The sequence below is a fragment of the Anguilla anguilla genome, chromosome 2 (assembly GCF_013347855.1).
Source record: "Anguilla anguilla isolate fAngAng1 chromosome 2, fAngAng1.pri, whole genome shotgun sequence".
NCBI lineage: Eukaryota > Metazoa > Chordata > Actinopteri > Anguilliformes > Anguillidae > Anguilla > Anguilla anguilla.
The window spans coordinates 22,460,036-22,474,822 of NC_049202.1; the positions used below are offsets into that span (position 1 = coordinate 22,460,036).

Genomic DNA, 14,787 nt, shown 5'->3' on the forward strand with positions numbered 1-14,787 from the left:
ATTTCAAATCCAATGTGCTGGAGTACAGTGCCAAAACAACAAAAAATAGTATCGCTGTCAAAATATGTATTAACTGCACTTCATTCACACACACACACACACACACACACACAAACATACAGAGAAAAGTCAAAGTAGCAGAGCTGACAATAGTGTGACAGACTGCCCCAGATCCCAAATGGTGTAGCAGAGCTCATATAGCCTGCTCTACCTTATGCTACATGGCTTTAAGTGCTCAAAGTGAGTGGCAGCTGGCCCTGTGGGGGGAGTTGGCAGGGGCATGTAGGATGCCCTTCCCCTTAGAGCTCGTAGTTGCTTCCTCCTTTCCCAGAAGGAGCTTTTGAAATCCTGCCTATTTAGTGTGTGTTTTTCTAAGAGTTAATGAATGCGGCAACATTGTAGGGAGAGTGGGGCTACAATGCCTGCATTAATGCTAATGCTAATCCTAACACCCATCCCCCCCTCCAAAACAGGGGCGACTGGAGGTACCTCACAAACTTCTCCATGTGCTTTCTTTCTGTGTATCAATTTAGTAATCATTAGACAAACAAAAAACACCAGGAACCATAATTTAAGTTCTCTTCATCTCCCAGCAGATCCTGTAAGAGAGTGAGAGCCCAATAGAAGGAGAAGGGGGGAAAAGAGGGGAGAGAGAGAAAGAGCGAGTGAGAGAACGGAAGAAAAGGAGAGAGGTAGGGGAGAGAGTTTAAAATAAGCAGGGAATGAGAGAAAGAGCGAGTGCGATGGGGGAGGGAAAGAGGGGGCTGTCCTTATTTGCTCTTCAGCCTTGGTGTGAGGGTGTAGTGGGAGGGGACAGAGCTGGGGGAGTGCGAGAGCTCTCTCTCTCTTTCTTTCCATCCACAGCCAGGGGTAGAGACCGGCAGAGAGGCAGGCGGAGAGGCCAAGGACAGACGGACGGACGGACAGACGGACAGGCAGGTGAAGAGACGGACCCGCGCTGAAGATGCTGCGCTGGACCCTGGCCGGCGCCCTGCTGCTGTGCGCGGCGCAGGCCATAGACTTCCGGCACCACCTCTACGAGGACCTGGTGCGGGCGCTGTTCAACGTGCAGAACGAGTGCCCGTACGTCACCCGCATCTACAGCATCGGGCGCAGCGCCGAGGGCAGGCACCTCTACGTCCTGGAGTTCAGCGACAACCCCGGCGTCCACGAGCCGCGTGAGTGCTGGAACGCCACCCGCGGGGCGAGAGCGAAAGCATGGCCCTAACCCTAACCCTAACCCTAACCCTTCTCTCCTCCTACTCTCCTCTCTTCTCCATCTACTTCTCCTTTGACCCTTTCGCTCCTTCTCTCTGTCTGTGGGAAGCTGTATGGGGATGGGAGTGTTCAGGCTTTTATTTGCATGCTTCTATTGGTCTGCTGTACTGGTGATGTGCATGAGATGCTTTGATAATGTTAAACTTTTTGGCCTTTTTTTTTGTTCAATCTACTTTGCTGTACTGCCCTGCCTGCAGAAGAATATGTGTAAAAGTATTTTTCCAGTATCCAGTCCAATGGGCCCATTACGTAATGGTTGTTCTTTTTTTGCCGAGAATGTCAAGAAGTGAAAGTCTTGAGAAAAAAGTAGAGGATTAATCTGAAGCACAGTAGCTGTCTTGCCTGATCTCATCTGCTTCAGCATAGAAATTCAGTGCACCTTTAACAAGGGAGCAAAAGTGAATGTTTGCATGAGCAGAGCAAAGTTTACTGTTAAAGCTATGATGGGCAATGTGCCTGTGAGGCCTTATTCTTTCTAAAAGGGCAGAGACCTCTAAAAGCAGAAGCACTTACATTACATACCCCTCCACCAAAAACAGACAAGTTTAATGCAGATGGATTTAGTGCAGACTGGGTTAATGTATGTGTTTTAATGCAGACAGATTTAGTAAACATAGACTCAATACAGATAAGTTTAATTGAGATGGATTTAGTGCAGACAGATTTAATGCACCTGGGTTTAATGTGAATGGGTTCAATGGAGATGGGTATGCTGCAGGCAGGTTTAGTGCAGACAGTTTTAGTGTAGATGAGTTTAATGAAGCCAGGTTTAGTGCAGACAGATTTAGTGTAGGTGAGTTTAATGAAGCCAGGTTTAGTGCAGACAGTTTTAGTGTAGATGAGTTTAATGAAGCCAGGTTTAGTGCAGACAGTTTTAGTGTAGATGAGTTTAATGAAGCCAGGTTTAGTGCAGACAGTTTTAGTGTAGATGAGTTTAATGAAGTCAGGTTTAGTGCAGACAGTTTCAGTGTAGATGAGTTTAATGAAGCCAGGTTTAGTGCAGACAGGTTTAATTCACACAGGTTTAGTACTGACAGATTTAATGAAGATGGGTTTAATGAAGCCAGGTTTAGTGCAGACAGTTTTAGTGTAGATGAGTTTAATGAAGCCAGGTTTAGTGCAGACAGTTTTAGTGTAGATGGGTTTAATGAAGTCAGGTTTAGTGCAGACAGGTTTAATTCACACAGGTTTAGTACTGACAGATTTAATGAAGATAGGTTTAATGAAGTCAGGTTTAGTGCAGACAGTTTTAGTGTAGATGAGTTTAATGAAGCCAGGTTCAGTGCAGACAGGTTTAATGAAGTCAGGTTTAGTGCAGACAGGTTTAATTCACACAGGTTTAGTACTGACAGATTTAATGAAGATAGGTTTAATGAAGTCAGGTTTAGTGCAGACAGTTTTAGTGTAGATGAGTTTAATGAAGCCAGGTTCAGTGCAGACAGGTTTAATGAAGTCAGGTTTAGTGCAGACAGGTTTAATTCACACAGGTTTAGTACTGACAGATTTAATGAAGATGGGTTTAATGAAGTCAGGTTTAGTGCAGACAGTTTTAGTGTAGATGAGTTTAATGAAGCCAGGTTCAGTGCAGACAGGTTTAATGAAGTCAGGTTTAGTGCAGACAGGTTTAATTCACACAGGTTTAGTACTGACAGATTTAATGAAGATGGGTTTAATGAAGTCAGGTTTAGTGCAGACAGTTTTAGTGTAGATGAGTTTAATGAAGCCAGGTTCAGTGCAGACAGGTTTAATGAAGTCAGGTTTAGTGCAGACAGGTTTAATTCACACAGGTTTAGTACTGACAGATTTAATGAAGATGGGTTTAATGAAGTCAGGTTTAGTGCAGACAGTTTTAGTGTAGATGAGTTTAATGAAGCCAGGTTCAGTGCAGACAGGTTTAATGAAGTCAGGTTTAGTGCAGACAGGTTTAATTCACACAGGTTTAGTACTGACAGATTTAATGAAGATGGGTTTAATGAAGTCAGGTTTAGTGCAGACAGTTTTAGTGTAGATGAGTTTAATGAAGCCAGGTTCAGTGCAGACAGGTTTAATGAAGTCAGGTTTAGTGCAGACAGGTTTAATTCACACAGGTTTAGTACTGACAGATTTAAAGAAGATGGGTTTAATGAAATCAGGTTTTGTTCCAAAAGGCTTAACACAAACTGATTTCGTGCAGACAGGTTTAACACAGTCTGGTTTAATGCACACAGGTTTTCTGCAGACAGGTTAAATGCCGATGGCTCAAATGTTTTCACATATACCCGAGGAAAATTCTCATTCCACCCTGATGAAAGCTCCAGTTCTGAAAAAAGACTGTGAGACGGAAGAAATATATCTGTTCTTTGACATTATTCAGATGATTCTGTTTAAACTGCGGATATGAAATTGTAATTTACTTTGCAGTATGATATACCAAATATTCCTGCACGCATCAGGAAGATGGAGATGTTATTTTAACCTCTAACGACTCCTATTTACACACGTAGTTCAAAATCGTCAATGAAAAGATTTCGTTTTGGACTTGAGCCAGTTCAGAAAGACCTGGCATAGACAGTGAAATGAATGCTGGGTAAAGGGGGCCGGAAGGTTTGCCCAGGAGTTTTGCTGAGGTAGGGGCTTCCCTTCAGGAGAATGGCAGGATGTACATTTGTTCCACATCGAGGTGAAAACTGAAAAACAGGATGACAGCAATCAGCACGAGACCCTTGAATGCATTAACCCTTTTGGAGCGCAACCCACACAACCTGCCCACTAAAAGGGGGTTATGTATTTTTTGTTAATTCTCATTTTATAATGTTTCAGTAATGGTATATTGATAAGCACACACTCACAACTACAGTATTATAAGTATGCTTCACAGGAATGAGGGATTCTGGGAATTAAACCTTTGAACCATTTGCCGTTACTATTTTTTGTGATGAGAATAAGTTCCAGTTTTAACAAGGCTCACCACTAAACCAGCCCTCGTCTTTACTCTTTTCATGAAAGGTTTACATTACATCCCTCATTGTAAATCATTTTATTATAGCCAGACCTGCTGGCACCTCAGCGGTACCTAACTGTAATTGTGGGCCAGTGTGTACCACTGCCTGAGCTTTTCAGAAACTAAGGTAGACATTTGGGGCTGTTGGTGTTGTCCAATAGAGCCAATCCAGACAGGGATTCACAGGGTTCATCTATAGCCCATTAAGGAACTGGGCTTGTAACCGAAAGGTCATAGTTAAATTCCTGGGTAGGACTCTGCCGTTGTACCCTTGAGCAAGGTACTTAACCTGCATTGCTTCAGTATACATCCAGCTGTATAAATGGATACAATGTAAAAAAAAATGCTATGTAAAAGTTGTGTAAGTCGCTCTGGATAAGAGCATCTGCTAAATGCCTGTAATGTAATGTAATGTAATGTAATGCAATAGGACTCCAGAAAACCTCCCTCCCACAACAGATCTGATCAATTTAGTGGATCTACGCCGTGTTTGATGGCTGATTCATTATACACTATACTGTTCTGAATGAATTATTATGTGGTCTGACCCTTGATAGACAATTTGTCTCCAATGTGAGTCCGAGCCACTGGCAATCGATGAAATCCTGGATTACACACTATAGCAAAGGGGCAGGTTTTCATTTTGGTGTATAGAATGCTATGTTGTTATGGTATCAGTGTGCTGTTTCTCTTGGCAATCTGAGACGTGCTGATTGGATAATTCTGGGTTCGGGTTAATATCCAAAATGCTGATTGGACCACTCAGGAATCTGAATATTGTGAAGTCTGTCAAATTGTGTCCATGTACAAACATGCCAATATCTGGGCAATGCTATGGAAAGAGTGCTGGTCTGCTGGGCTGCGATCTGTATATTCCAGTCATAGTCACCATCTGCCTGCTACACTAAATGTGTGCCAAACCAGCATGGAACATTCGCACAGCATAGCTATTGTATTATTTTCATGTCCCTCCACACCAGAAACACCGACCTGATGTGATTCTGGAATGGGTCTTGCTGCTGAATGGAGTCTTGCATGGGTAGGATAAAAATCAGAAAGTATAAATACAGCAATCTCTCCAAGTTGGGTGATCATGCAGAGAACCCACAGATCACAAACAGAAAACCATGTGGTGACAATTAAGGATGGTGCGGAAGACAATATAAACTGGAATGATTTTGTATACCATATTATTTTACATGCTGTGCAAGAAGCCAGGTGTGGAATTGCTTGTTAACCAGTGTGGATGTCCTGTTAGCCTGCCTCGTTCTGAAGAAATGGCAGTGCCCACTGAGCTCTGACCTCTGGCCTGTTCTAGTGGAGCCGGAGTTCAAGTACGTGGGGAACATGCATGGCAACGAGGTCCTGGGCCGGGAGCTGCTGATCCAGTTCTCCCAGTTCCTGTGCGAGGAGTACCGGGCTGGCAGCCAGCGCATCACCCAGCTGATCCACGACACCCGAATTCATATCCTGCCCTCCATGAACCCCGACGGCTACGAGGTGGCCGCCAGACAGGTACTCTGAGTGCTCTACTCCTCATTATTTGCCCCCTCTTCATCATCATGTCATCGTGATGACTGTCATCACCTCCATCGCCGTCCTCTTTGTCAACTTCATCCTTGTAATCTCTTCCTAATCTTCATTACCTCCATTATCATTTTCATAATCTTCATTTTCATCATTGTTATCCCCATCATCATCATTTACATGTCTGTATCAGTATAGCATCTTTGTCAACATCATAATCATTAGCATAATTCCAGCAGCTCTGTTCAGGGGTGGGGTTGCATGAGTTAAATGAAGGTTAAACAGCGGTGGCAGGAGGACATGTTTTTGACCCAACAGTAAACTGTCACTCACATACCAACACACACACATACACACACGCACACACGCACACACACACATGCTCACACACACACACACACACACACACACACACACACACATAAACATAAACATAAACACACACTACAAGTCCTGAATCCTCCTGGATTCTGAGTGAAACTCTCTTCTACGAACTGTTAACTTACATTTGGCCTTGTTCTTCGGAAAAAAATGGGCATATTCCGCCTCCCTCTTAGACGTGCCTGCTGCCTTTCATTAGATGCTGGAATATGCTCCTCGTCTTGCACAATATTGTGAAATGCATTCGCTTTCCTAACCGCAAAAAAATCCATCTTCTCAACAGGCAGTTTTAATATCAAAGCCTGTTAATACCCCCGGGTTAAGCCTCCACGTCTATGGGCATTTCATCATTGTTTGGAATTCTATCCCTCTGGACAGGGTCCAGAGTTCAACGGTTACCTGACTGGCAGGGGCAACTCCAGAGAAGTGGACTTAAACAGGAACTTCCCAGACCTGAACGCCCTCATGTACTACCATGAGAAAACTGACGGCGCCAACCACCACCTACCACTGCCGGACAACTGGGAGGAGCAGGTAAGAGTTGCCCTGGGAACCAAGAGAGTAAGCGGACACCTGTGACGACATCATGTGACCAAGCAGATACAACTATATATGTTAGCCGACTGGTGATGGGCTAATGTGTTTCCTTCAAATTAATCAGTCTTCACTTTGTATCACGGTCTTTACAATAAGATTATCACACAGCATAAATATGAAAGGGAAAAAAATGGTTTGCCATCTGGTGAAAAGATAGTTTCCTTGGATCATGCTTAACAGGATCCCCTGGGGTCTTTTTCCACACTTTTTACTATCAGCTGAAGAATATTAAACAGTAGAGTACATGGCATGCAATCATCTAAACAGTTTGAAACATCAGCAACACAGCCACCTATGGGGATTATCATACAGCGCAGGCATACCCTTACTCTAAAGTATGTGGAAAACGGCCTTTAGAACCCACCCCTGGGCTTTGGGCCAGGCGCGAAAGGGCACAGCTGTTTTCTTTTTTATTTCTTAAAGTGCTCTCAACCGAAAGGATCGGCACTGAGCACTTTACAGATCACATTTCATGTACCCTGGTGATACAGCCCTCAGAAACACATTACATATGCAGTAAGAGTTTAACACAGTCACATTGTATTAATTGTACCAAACAGTTAGCTCATTAAGAGGACAAGGGAAATTGTGCGCCAAAAAAAAATATGCAGAGTGGAATAAAAAAGAGGAAAATTCTGTTTGAGTGAAAAATACAATTTGGCCAGCCTTGGAGGAAACAAGGTAGCAACAGCTGCAGGCAATGCAAAGGGCAGCGAGCATCATGAGTTATAAACAGCAGATGCGGAGGAGAGCAGTGCTGCTCGGGGGAGGAGGGCCCCCTGTGCTGGTTGGTTAGGGGGTAGTGGGTGGGGGTGGAGACAGGGTCAGGGAGTTGAGTTTCGCACGTGAGTGTGGAGTACAGTAGGTGTGGAGAGGATGTTGGATCTGAGTGACGTTTGTGCAGGCCTGGGATTGAGTTTCTTGGCTTAGAGCAAGCGAGGAGGTGTTGAAGTAAGAGTGTGATCCTGTCGATATCATATGGGGGGGTGGGGGGAGGGGGGTTAGGGTGGAGAGTAGGAAATCCACAGGGTCCCTATTTTGGCGGCAGGGGTGCTCTCAGCTGTACAAACCATGCCTATCTATGGGACATGTTAGTGCAGGGTCACTGCTGCTAGGCTCATGAATAAATTAATTACCTGTGCACAGTAGAGATTTAGAAACACAATGGAGCTTTTGAGCTTCAGACACAGTGGATCCTCTATTTAGGAACACAGTGGGTCTTTAGACACAGTGGATCCTCTATTTAGGAACACAGTGGGTCTTTAGACACAGTGGATCCTCTATTTAGGAACACAGTAGAGCTTTAGAGCTTTAGACACAGTGGATCCTCTATTTAGGAACACAGTAGAGCTTTAGACACAGTGGATCCTCTATTTAGGAACACAGTGGGTCTTCAGACACAATGGATCCTCTATTTAGGAACACAGTGGGTCTTTAGACACAGTGGATCCTCCATTTAGAAACACAATGGAGCTTTAGAGCTTTAGACACAGTGGATCCTCTATTTAGGAACACAGTAGAGCTTTAGACACAGTGGATCCTCTATTTAGGAACACAGTGGGTCTTTAGACACAGTGGATCCTCTATTTAGGAACACAGTAGTGCTTTAGAGCTTTAGACACAGTGGATCCTCTATTTAGGAACACAGTAGAGCTTTAGAGCTTTAGACACAGTGGATCCTCTATTTAGGAACACAGTAGAGCTTTAGACACAGTGGATCCTCTATTTAGGAACACAGTGGGTCTTCAGACACAATGGATCCTCTATTTAGGAACACAGTGGGTCTTTAGACACAGTGGATCCTCCATTTAGAAACACAATGGAGCTTTTGAGCTTTAGACACAGTGGATCCTCTATTTAGGAACACAGTAGAGCTTTAGAGCTTTAGACACAGTGGATCCTCTATTTAGGAACACAGTGGGTCTTTAGACACAGTGGATCCTCTATTTAGGAACACAGTGGATCTTTAGACACAGTGTATCCTCCATTTAGGAACACAGTGGAGCTTTAGAGCTTTAGACACAGTGGATCCTCCATTTAGAAAGATAGAATGTGTTTGATAATCCATCAGTGTCGACTGATGAAAGATCAACATCGAGCTAATCACAGATCATTATTGGTGATTCCTAATTGATTGTGCTGGGTTTGTGGTGGTGTGTGTGTGTTTGTGTATGTGTCTGTCTCTAAGCAGGGGGACTCAGCTGTAAAGTGATTGCAGCTGCATTGGTTTTGCAATAATCTGTTCAGACCTTTTAGTATATTATTCTTATAAAGGTCATACCGAGGACATTACCACAGGGCTAATACTGGCACACACAACACATAGATACCACAGACACACAAACAACACACAACACGCAAACACCACAAACAAACAAACAACACACATATCACAGATACCATGCACATAGCAGCCATAATTATCAATAACCAAACACTTATTGGTGTATTAAGGAGTCAAAAAGATTAACAGAAAGCTGACATTTATCCAATTTATATCTTACAAATTTAGTCAGCAGACTTTACAAGGAAAATCACATATTAAGACTCATAAATTGATAAACATATTGTGCATTTTCCATTTATCTTTGACTATCATGTAAGCCTTTAGTCATTCCCACTGCTTTACATTCTTGGGCATAGTATTTGAAAATGATTTTGAATATACCAGTTGCGTTTTTAAGGACATATTTCAAGACACTTGTTTTTATTTTGGCTGCTGTACATGGAAATACTTCAAATTGGATCAACATGAAAAAAAAAACATTAAAAATTGCATCTTCAAATACAAATTTTGAAATAATAGCATGCGTGACCCAGGTCTGGAAAGTATATTTAAAGGCTCGTGTATAATAAATCCCAGCCCTCCAAAAACAGAACTTGAGCGGCTAGAGCAACAGAAGTTTGAAGGTTGTCATGGTAACCGGCTTTTCGTTCTGGGCATATCTCTCTTGAACTAACAAACGGAAACGGTGGTATATTTATGCTGTGTGCTGCAGAAATGGCGGTATATTTATCCTATGGTCTGTGGAGTGGGGGTTCTCCAGGTTAATGGCGTCTGCCTTGCCGGCACATCTGCAGATCTGCAGAGATATTAGAAGGGTCACAGGGGCACAGTTGACACGCACATGGAAACTACATGACACAACCAGGAATATTTCAGGAATCATGGGACACACACATGGAAACTACATGACACAACCAGGAATATTTCAGGAATCATGGGACACACACATGGAAACTACATGACACAACCAGGAATATTTCAGGAATCATGGGACACGCACATGGAAACTACATGACACAACCAGGAATATTTCAGGAATCATGGGACATGCTCATGGAAACTACATGACACAACCAGGAATATTTCTTGAATCATGGGACACGCACACTGAAACTATGTAACACAACCAGGAATATTTCAGGAATCATGGGACACACACATGGAAACTATATGACACAACAAGGAATATTTCAGGAATCAAGGGACATGGACACTGAAACTATGTAACACAACCAGGAATATCTCAGGAATCACAAGACTACAATTGCTATGATGCTACCTCACACCGCAGTCATATCAGTGGGTTTGTATCACTCTGACTGTATGCTGGGCAAAGACACAGATTGAAGAAATGCTTTATTATTATTATTATTATTATTATTATTATTATTATTATTATTATTATTATTAGGTAAACACAAGTATTTTCTCTGGGAAACGTTTGTCATATTGTTAGTCATAACTATTTGTCATGTAATTATACAGTTTTTATTCACTTAATGAGTCTCATCCTATATTTCTCTTTAATATGTGATCTTTTCTCTACTGTCTTTATGTATTCACAGTACTTTTCATCTCTATGGTCACTGAAGAATGCTGTTTGTGTGTGTTGGTGTATGTGTCCGTGCGCCTAGGTTGAACCCGAAACCCTTGCAGTGATCAAGTGGATGCAGAACTACAACTTTGTCTTGTCAGCCAACCTGCACGGTGGGGCAGTCGTGGCTAATTACCCCTTCGATAAATCCCGGGACCCCCGAATGAGGGGCAAGACCACTTATTCTGCCGCGCCAGATGACAAGATCTTCAAAAAGGTAAAATGCTTGAGATTAAAGATAGGACTGTTTCAGACGAAAAACTAACAGTAAGCAATGTCTGCGTTCCCACAGGACAGAATTTCAATCCGCTAGTACCTTTGAAGACATTGGGCCTCATTCATGAAACATGCGTACGATCACATTTGATAGTAAAGTGTGTAAGAATGTTTCCAAGAACATTTTAGTATTCATCATTTTTTTCTTATCTGCATTTGTTCATGGCTGTTTCCTTATGCTAATCAGATGAACAGGATTGCACATAAAACAAACAGCTAGCATTCATAATCTCACACCCCTGTGATACGCACAAAAATAAAGGTTTGCATGAGTGTCATGAATCTCAGATTGTTTTTTCATAGGAACATTTCTAACAATAGTAAGAATAATTTATTTTACAAAAGTATTGTGAATGAGGCCCATTATTTTTTGGAGTATATGGGAGTGCAGGACCAATGTGCAGAACCTATTTCTTCTATTAATGTTACTCAGTTATATAAGTCACTAAACTAACCTAATCACTTCCACTGTATACACAGTATGCTTGAATTACTTAAAATCACGTAAGAATCCTTTACTGAATCACATACAGCCACTCAAACAGTAGAAAAACATGGAGGCGGCAATGATCTAGATAACATTCTCTTGCTTTTTTTCATACCATAGGATATGCACTGCTGAGCTTCACACTGCGATACACTGTGCTCTGCTTGTGTGCCTGTAACTATGGGGATGGTGTGTGTCCGTGCGTGTGTGTGTGCGTGTGTGTGTTTTCCCAGTTGGCGCAAACATACTCATATGCTCACAGCTGGATGCACAAAGGTTGGAACTGTGGGGACTACTTTGATGAGGGAATCACTAATGGAGCCAGCTGGTACTCTCTTTCCAAAGGTGACCACACATTTTTATGCATCTTGTCTTCCGGCTTCCTCTTTTCTCTCTTGCTCCCCCTCCTATCCCTTCCCCTCCTGTTCTTACACTTCCTTCCACTATCCTTCTTTTTTTCTTCTCCAGACAGAAAGAAGTCACCTATGATGACCTTACAGGCATTGACAGGGATAGACAAAAAACAAGCAAATTTTACAAACTAGCTGCAGTCAATGGGCCACACATAAATCAATGTATTTGCAATCTTGTGTTTATGTAGCTGGCAAGCCAATGCCAACCCAAGATGACAAAGTCCTTTGAGCAGAATGATAGCCCCTGTGACTCATGTCCTTTTAGTCCCTCCCTTGGCAGGTGAGTGACAGGTGAGTAGGGGGATGTGACAAGCTCGGCTTCACTCAGGTGTGTTGCACCCCCAACCCCCTCCAGGAATGCAGGACTTTAACTACCTCTACACCAACTGCTTCGAGATCACCCTGGAGCTCAGCTGCAACAAGTTCCCCCCGGCTTCCGCCCTGCAGAAGGAGTGGATAGGCAACAGAGAGGCCCTTGTGTCTTATCTAGAACAGGTAGGACCCACCCCCATGTTCTGCTCAGTCTCAACCAGGGGTCAGTCAAAAGGGGCCATTGTAATATCACATGTTCCTCAATTGAGTTAGATCTGTTGCTGGTTAAAAAAAAAAACTTCACTGGAAATGCACTCCAGCTAGCAGTCGGAAATGGAGATCTATTTTTTTCTCATTGTTAAGGGACTGCACTCACTATTTTACTTCCTGTAACTTTATTTTGAGGTAACTCAAGCCACTGCGCCCACACACTGGCCTTTACTGCCCCACAGACCGAAAGTATCTCTATTTGCAAATGCCTGTTAATTCAGCAGTGTAATTGGAACCTAAAACAGTCAACTCTTTGAGCTCTCTGTTCCTGGGGGAATTTCCAGAAATACCTTGTCCCTTCCTTGTGCACCAGGTTCACCACGGCATCAAAGGCATGGTCTACGATGACAACAACAACCCCATCAGCAATGCGGAAATCTCTGTGTCAGGAATACACCATGACATCACAAGTGGTGGGTGTGGTGGGCCAATTACTGTTGCCGTGGTTTTATTTTTGACTCAAAACTTTTAACCTGAGTATATCTGAGGTTTTTTTTAATCCCAGGGAATTAAATTGAACATATTTCTGTGTCAGTCATAAGTGGATAGAGATAGTAACGTTTGGCTCCTATTTGCAGAGGAGCAGTGGGTTGTTGCTCTGTAATACTGGTATGTTTTTTTCAAGCCACAAATTCTTTCCCTTTGACTTCTGAATTGTTTCCTTCATTGTTCACACTTTGGAATAATCAGTGGAAACATTCTTATTAAAAATAAACATTAAAAACTAATTAGAACTTTTTTTCTGTAGAGTGGCCAGAAATGCTAGTAGTGTGGTATTAGAATATCGCTATGAATACCAAAGGTACTCTATATGACCAAAAGTATGTGGACACCTCTTGGTCTGGGGCTGATTTTCATGGTTTGGGCTAGGCCCCTTAGTTCCAGTGAAGGGAAATCTTAATGCTACAGCATGCAGTAACATTTTGTAGATGATTCTCTGCCTCCAACAGTTTGAGGAAGGCCCTTTCCTGTTTCAGCATGACAATGCACCCGGGCACACTGCCAGGTCCATATAGAACTCTTTTTTCGAGAATGGTGTGTAAGAACTTGAATGGCCTGCACAGAGCCCTGACCTCAACTCCATCCAACACCTTTGGGATTCATTTGAAAGCCAACGGAAAGCCAGGCCTAACAGCCCAATCAGTGCCCGACCTTACTAATGTTCTTCTGGCTGAATGGAACCAAATCTCTGCGGAGATGCTCCAACATCTAGTATAAAGCCTTCCCAGAAGAGTGGAGGTTGTTATAGCAGCAAAGGGTGGACTGCATATTAATGGCCATAATTTTGCATGAGATGTTGGATGTCTAATAGTGTATGTTTACATATTAAAGGTATTATCACATTTACAATAGTAATGATTAGTATTGTAAATGTGTATTATTGTCATTAAAAGATTTTAATGACCTGGTGGTTCATTAAAAAAAACCTGAGATGGGCAGGTGTTAATTTGAGTGCTAGTTATGTTTTTTTCTTAATTCAGTATTAACGTAGCTCTCAAATTGTTTCATCACAACATACCAATTTGGTCTCTGTATGTTCAACACTTCTGATAAGGTGAATTGCCAATCAGTTATATTCTGAATAATTAGCTTTTATATGTAAAATAATTTTATCCTATATTTTGTCCTGTGGATCACTAGCTTACTATTCCATCCTAGCAGTGGCGTTGGTTGACTAAGTTGTTGAGTTTAGGAGACAACTATGATGTTACCAGTGATATCATTTTCAGGATGATCCGCCTTTGTATTTACTTTCCGAAATTCAATTTTCCTGCGTAATTTTCTTGAAGGTGCGGATGGAGACTATTTCCGATTACTTTTACCCGGCACATACACCGTAACCGCATCCAGGCAGGGTTATCTGCCCTCCACAAGTACGGTAACGGTCGGACCAGCAGAGGCCATACTGGTGAGACTAAGACCAGCCTGATTTTGCCACCTGACGGTATGACAGCATCTTAAATTGCTGGTGGGATCCATTCTGAAGTTTTCTGATTTATTTTACAGTTACACTTTTACTTGAAACCTGCCCCAAAGGATGCAAATCTCAACAGAAACCTTCACAACAAGAAAGACCACCACTCAGGACGGACTCCGCTGCGAAACCTGGGGCCAAGATGAATGCAATGTTTGCAGCGAGCGTGGCGCATCTCTTTATAATGCAGACTATGCAAACATTTTTATCGCACCTCAAATGTTTATATATGCAATAACGTGGGCTTTTTTCTGATTGAATTGCTTATGTTGTTGAGTCTATATTTATAACTAGACATAATTTTTATGTATTGTATAATTTTGTGACATACATCGAAGAACAATTGTAAACTGCTGAAAAATATAATACATCTGTTAATTAAACGTGTCAAGACAAAGATGTAAAATGAA

The 14,787-nt window shown here is 42.4% G+C and overlaps 1 protein-coding gene across 1 annotated transcript; it reads left to right on the forward strand.

Annotated features, from left to right (window-relative positions):
- Positions 1 to 842: 842 nt before the first annotated feature.
- cpn1 (carboxypeptidase N, polypeptide 1) lies at positions 843 to 14,787 on the forward strand. Its single transcript, XM_035406398.1, has 9 exons — positions 843 to 1,178; positions 5,577 to 5,773; positions 6,545 to 6,700; positions 10,685 to 10,861; positions 11,641 to 11,752; positions 12,176 to 12,315; positions 12,716 to 12,815; positions 14,193 to 14,311; positions 14,410 to 14,787. Exons 1-9 carry the CDS (start codon positions 965 to 967, stop codon positions 14,521 to 14,523), a joined length of 1,329 nt encoding a protein of 442 aa, XP_035262289.1. The 5' UTR covers positions 843 to 964; the 3' UTR covers positions 14,524 to 14,787.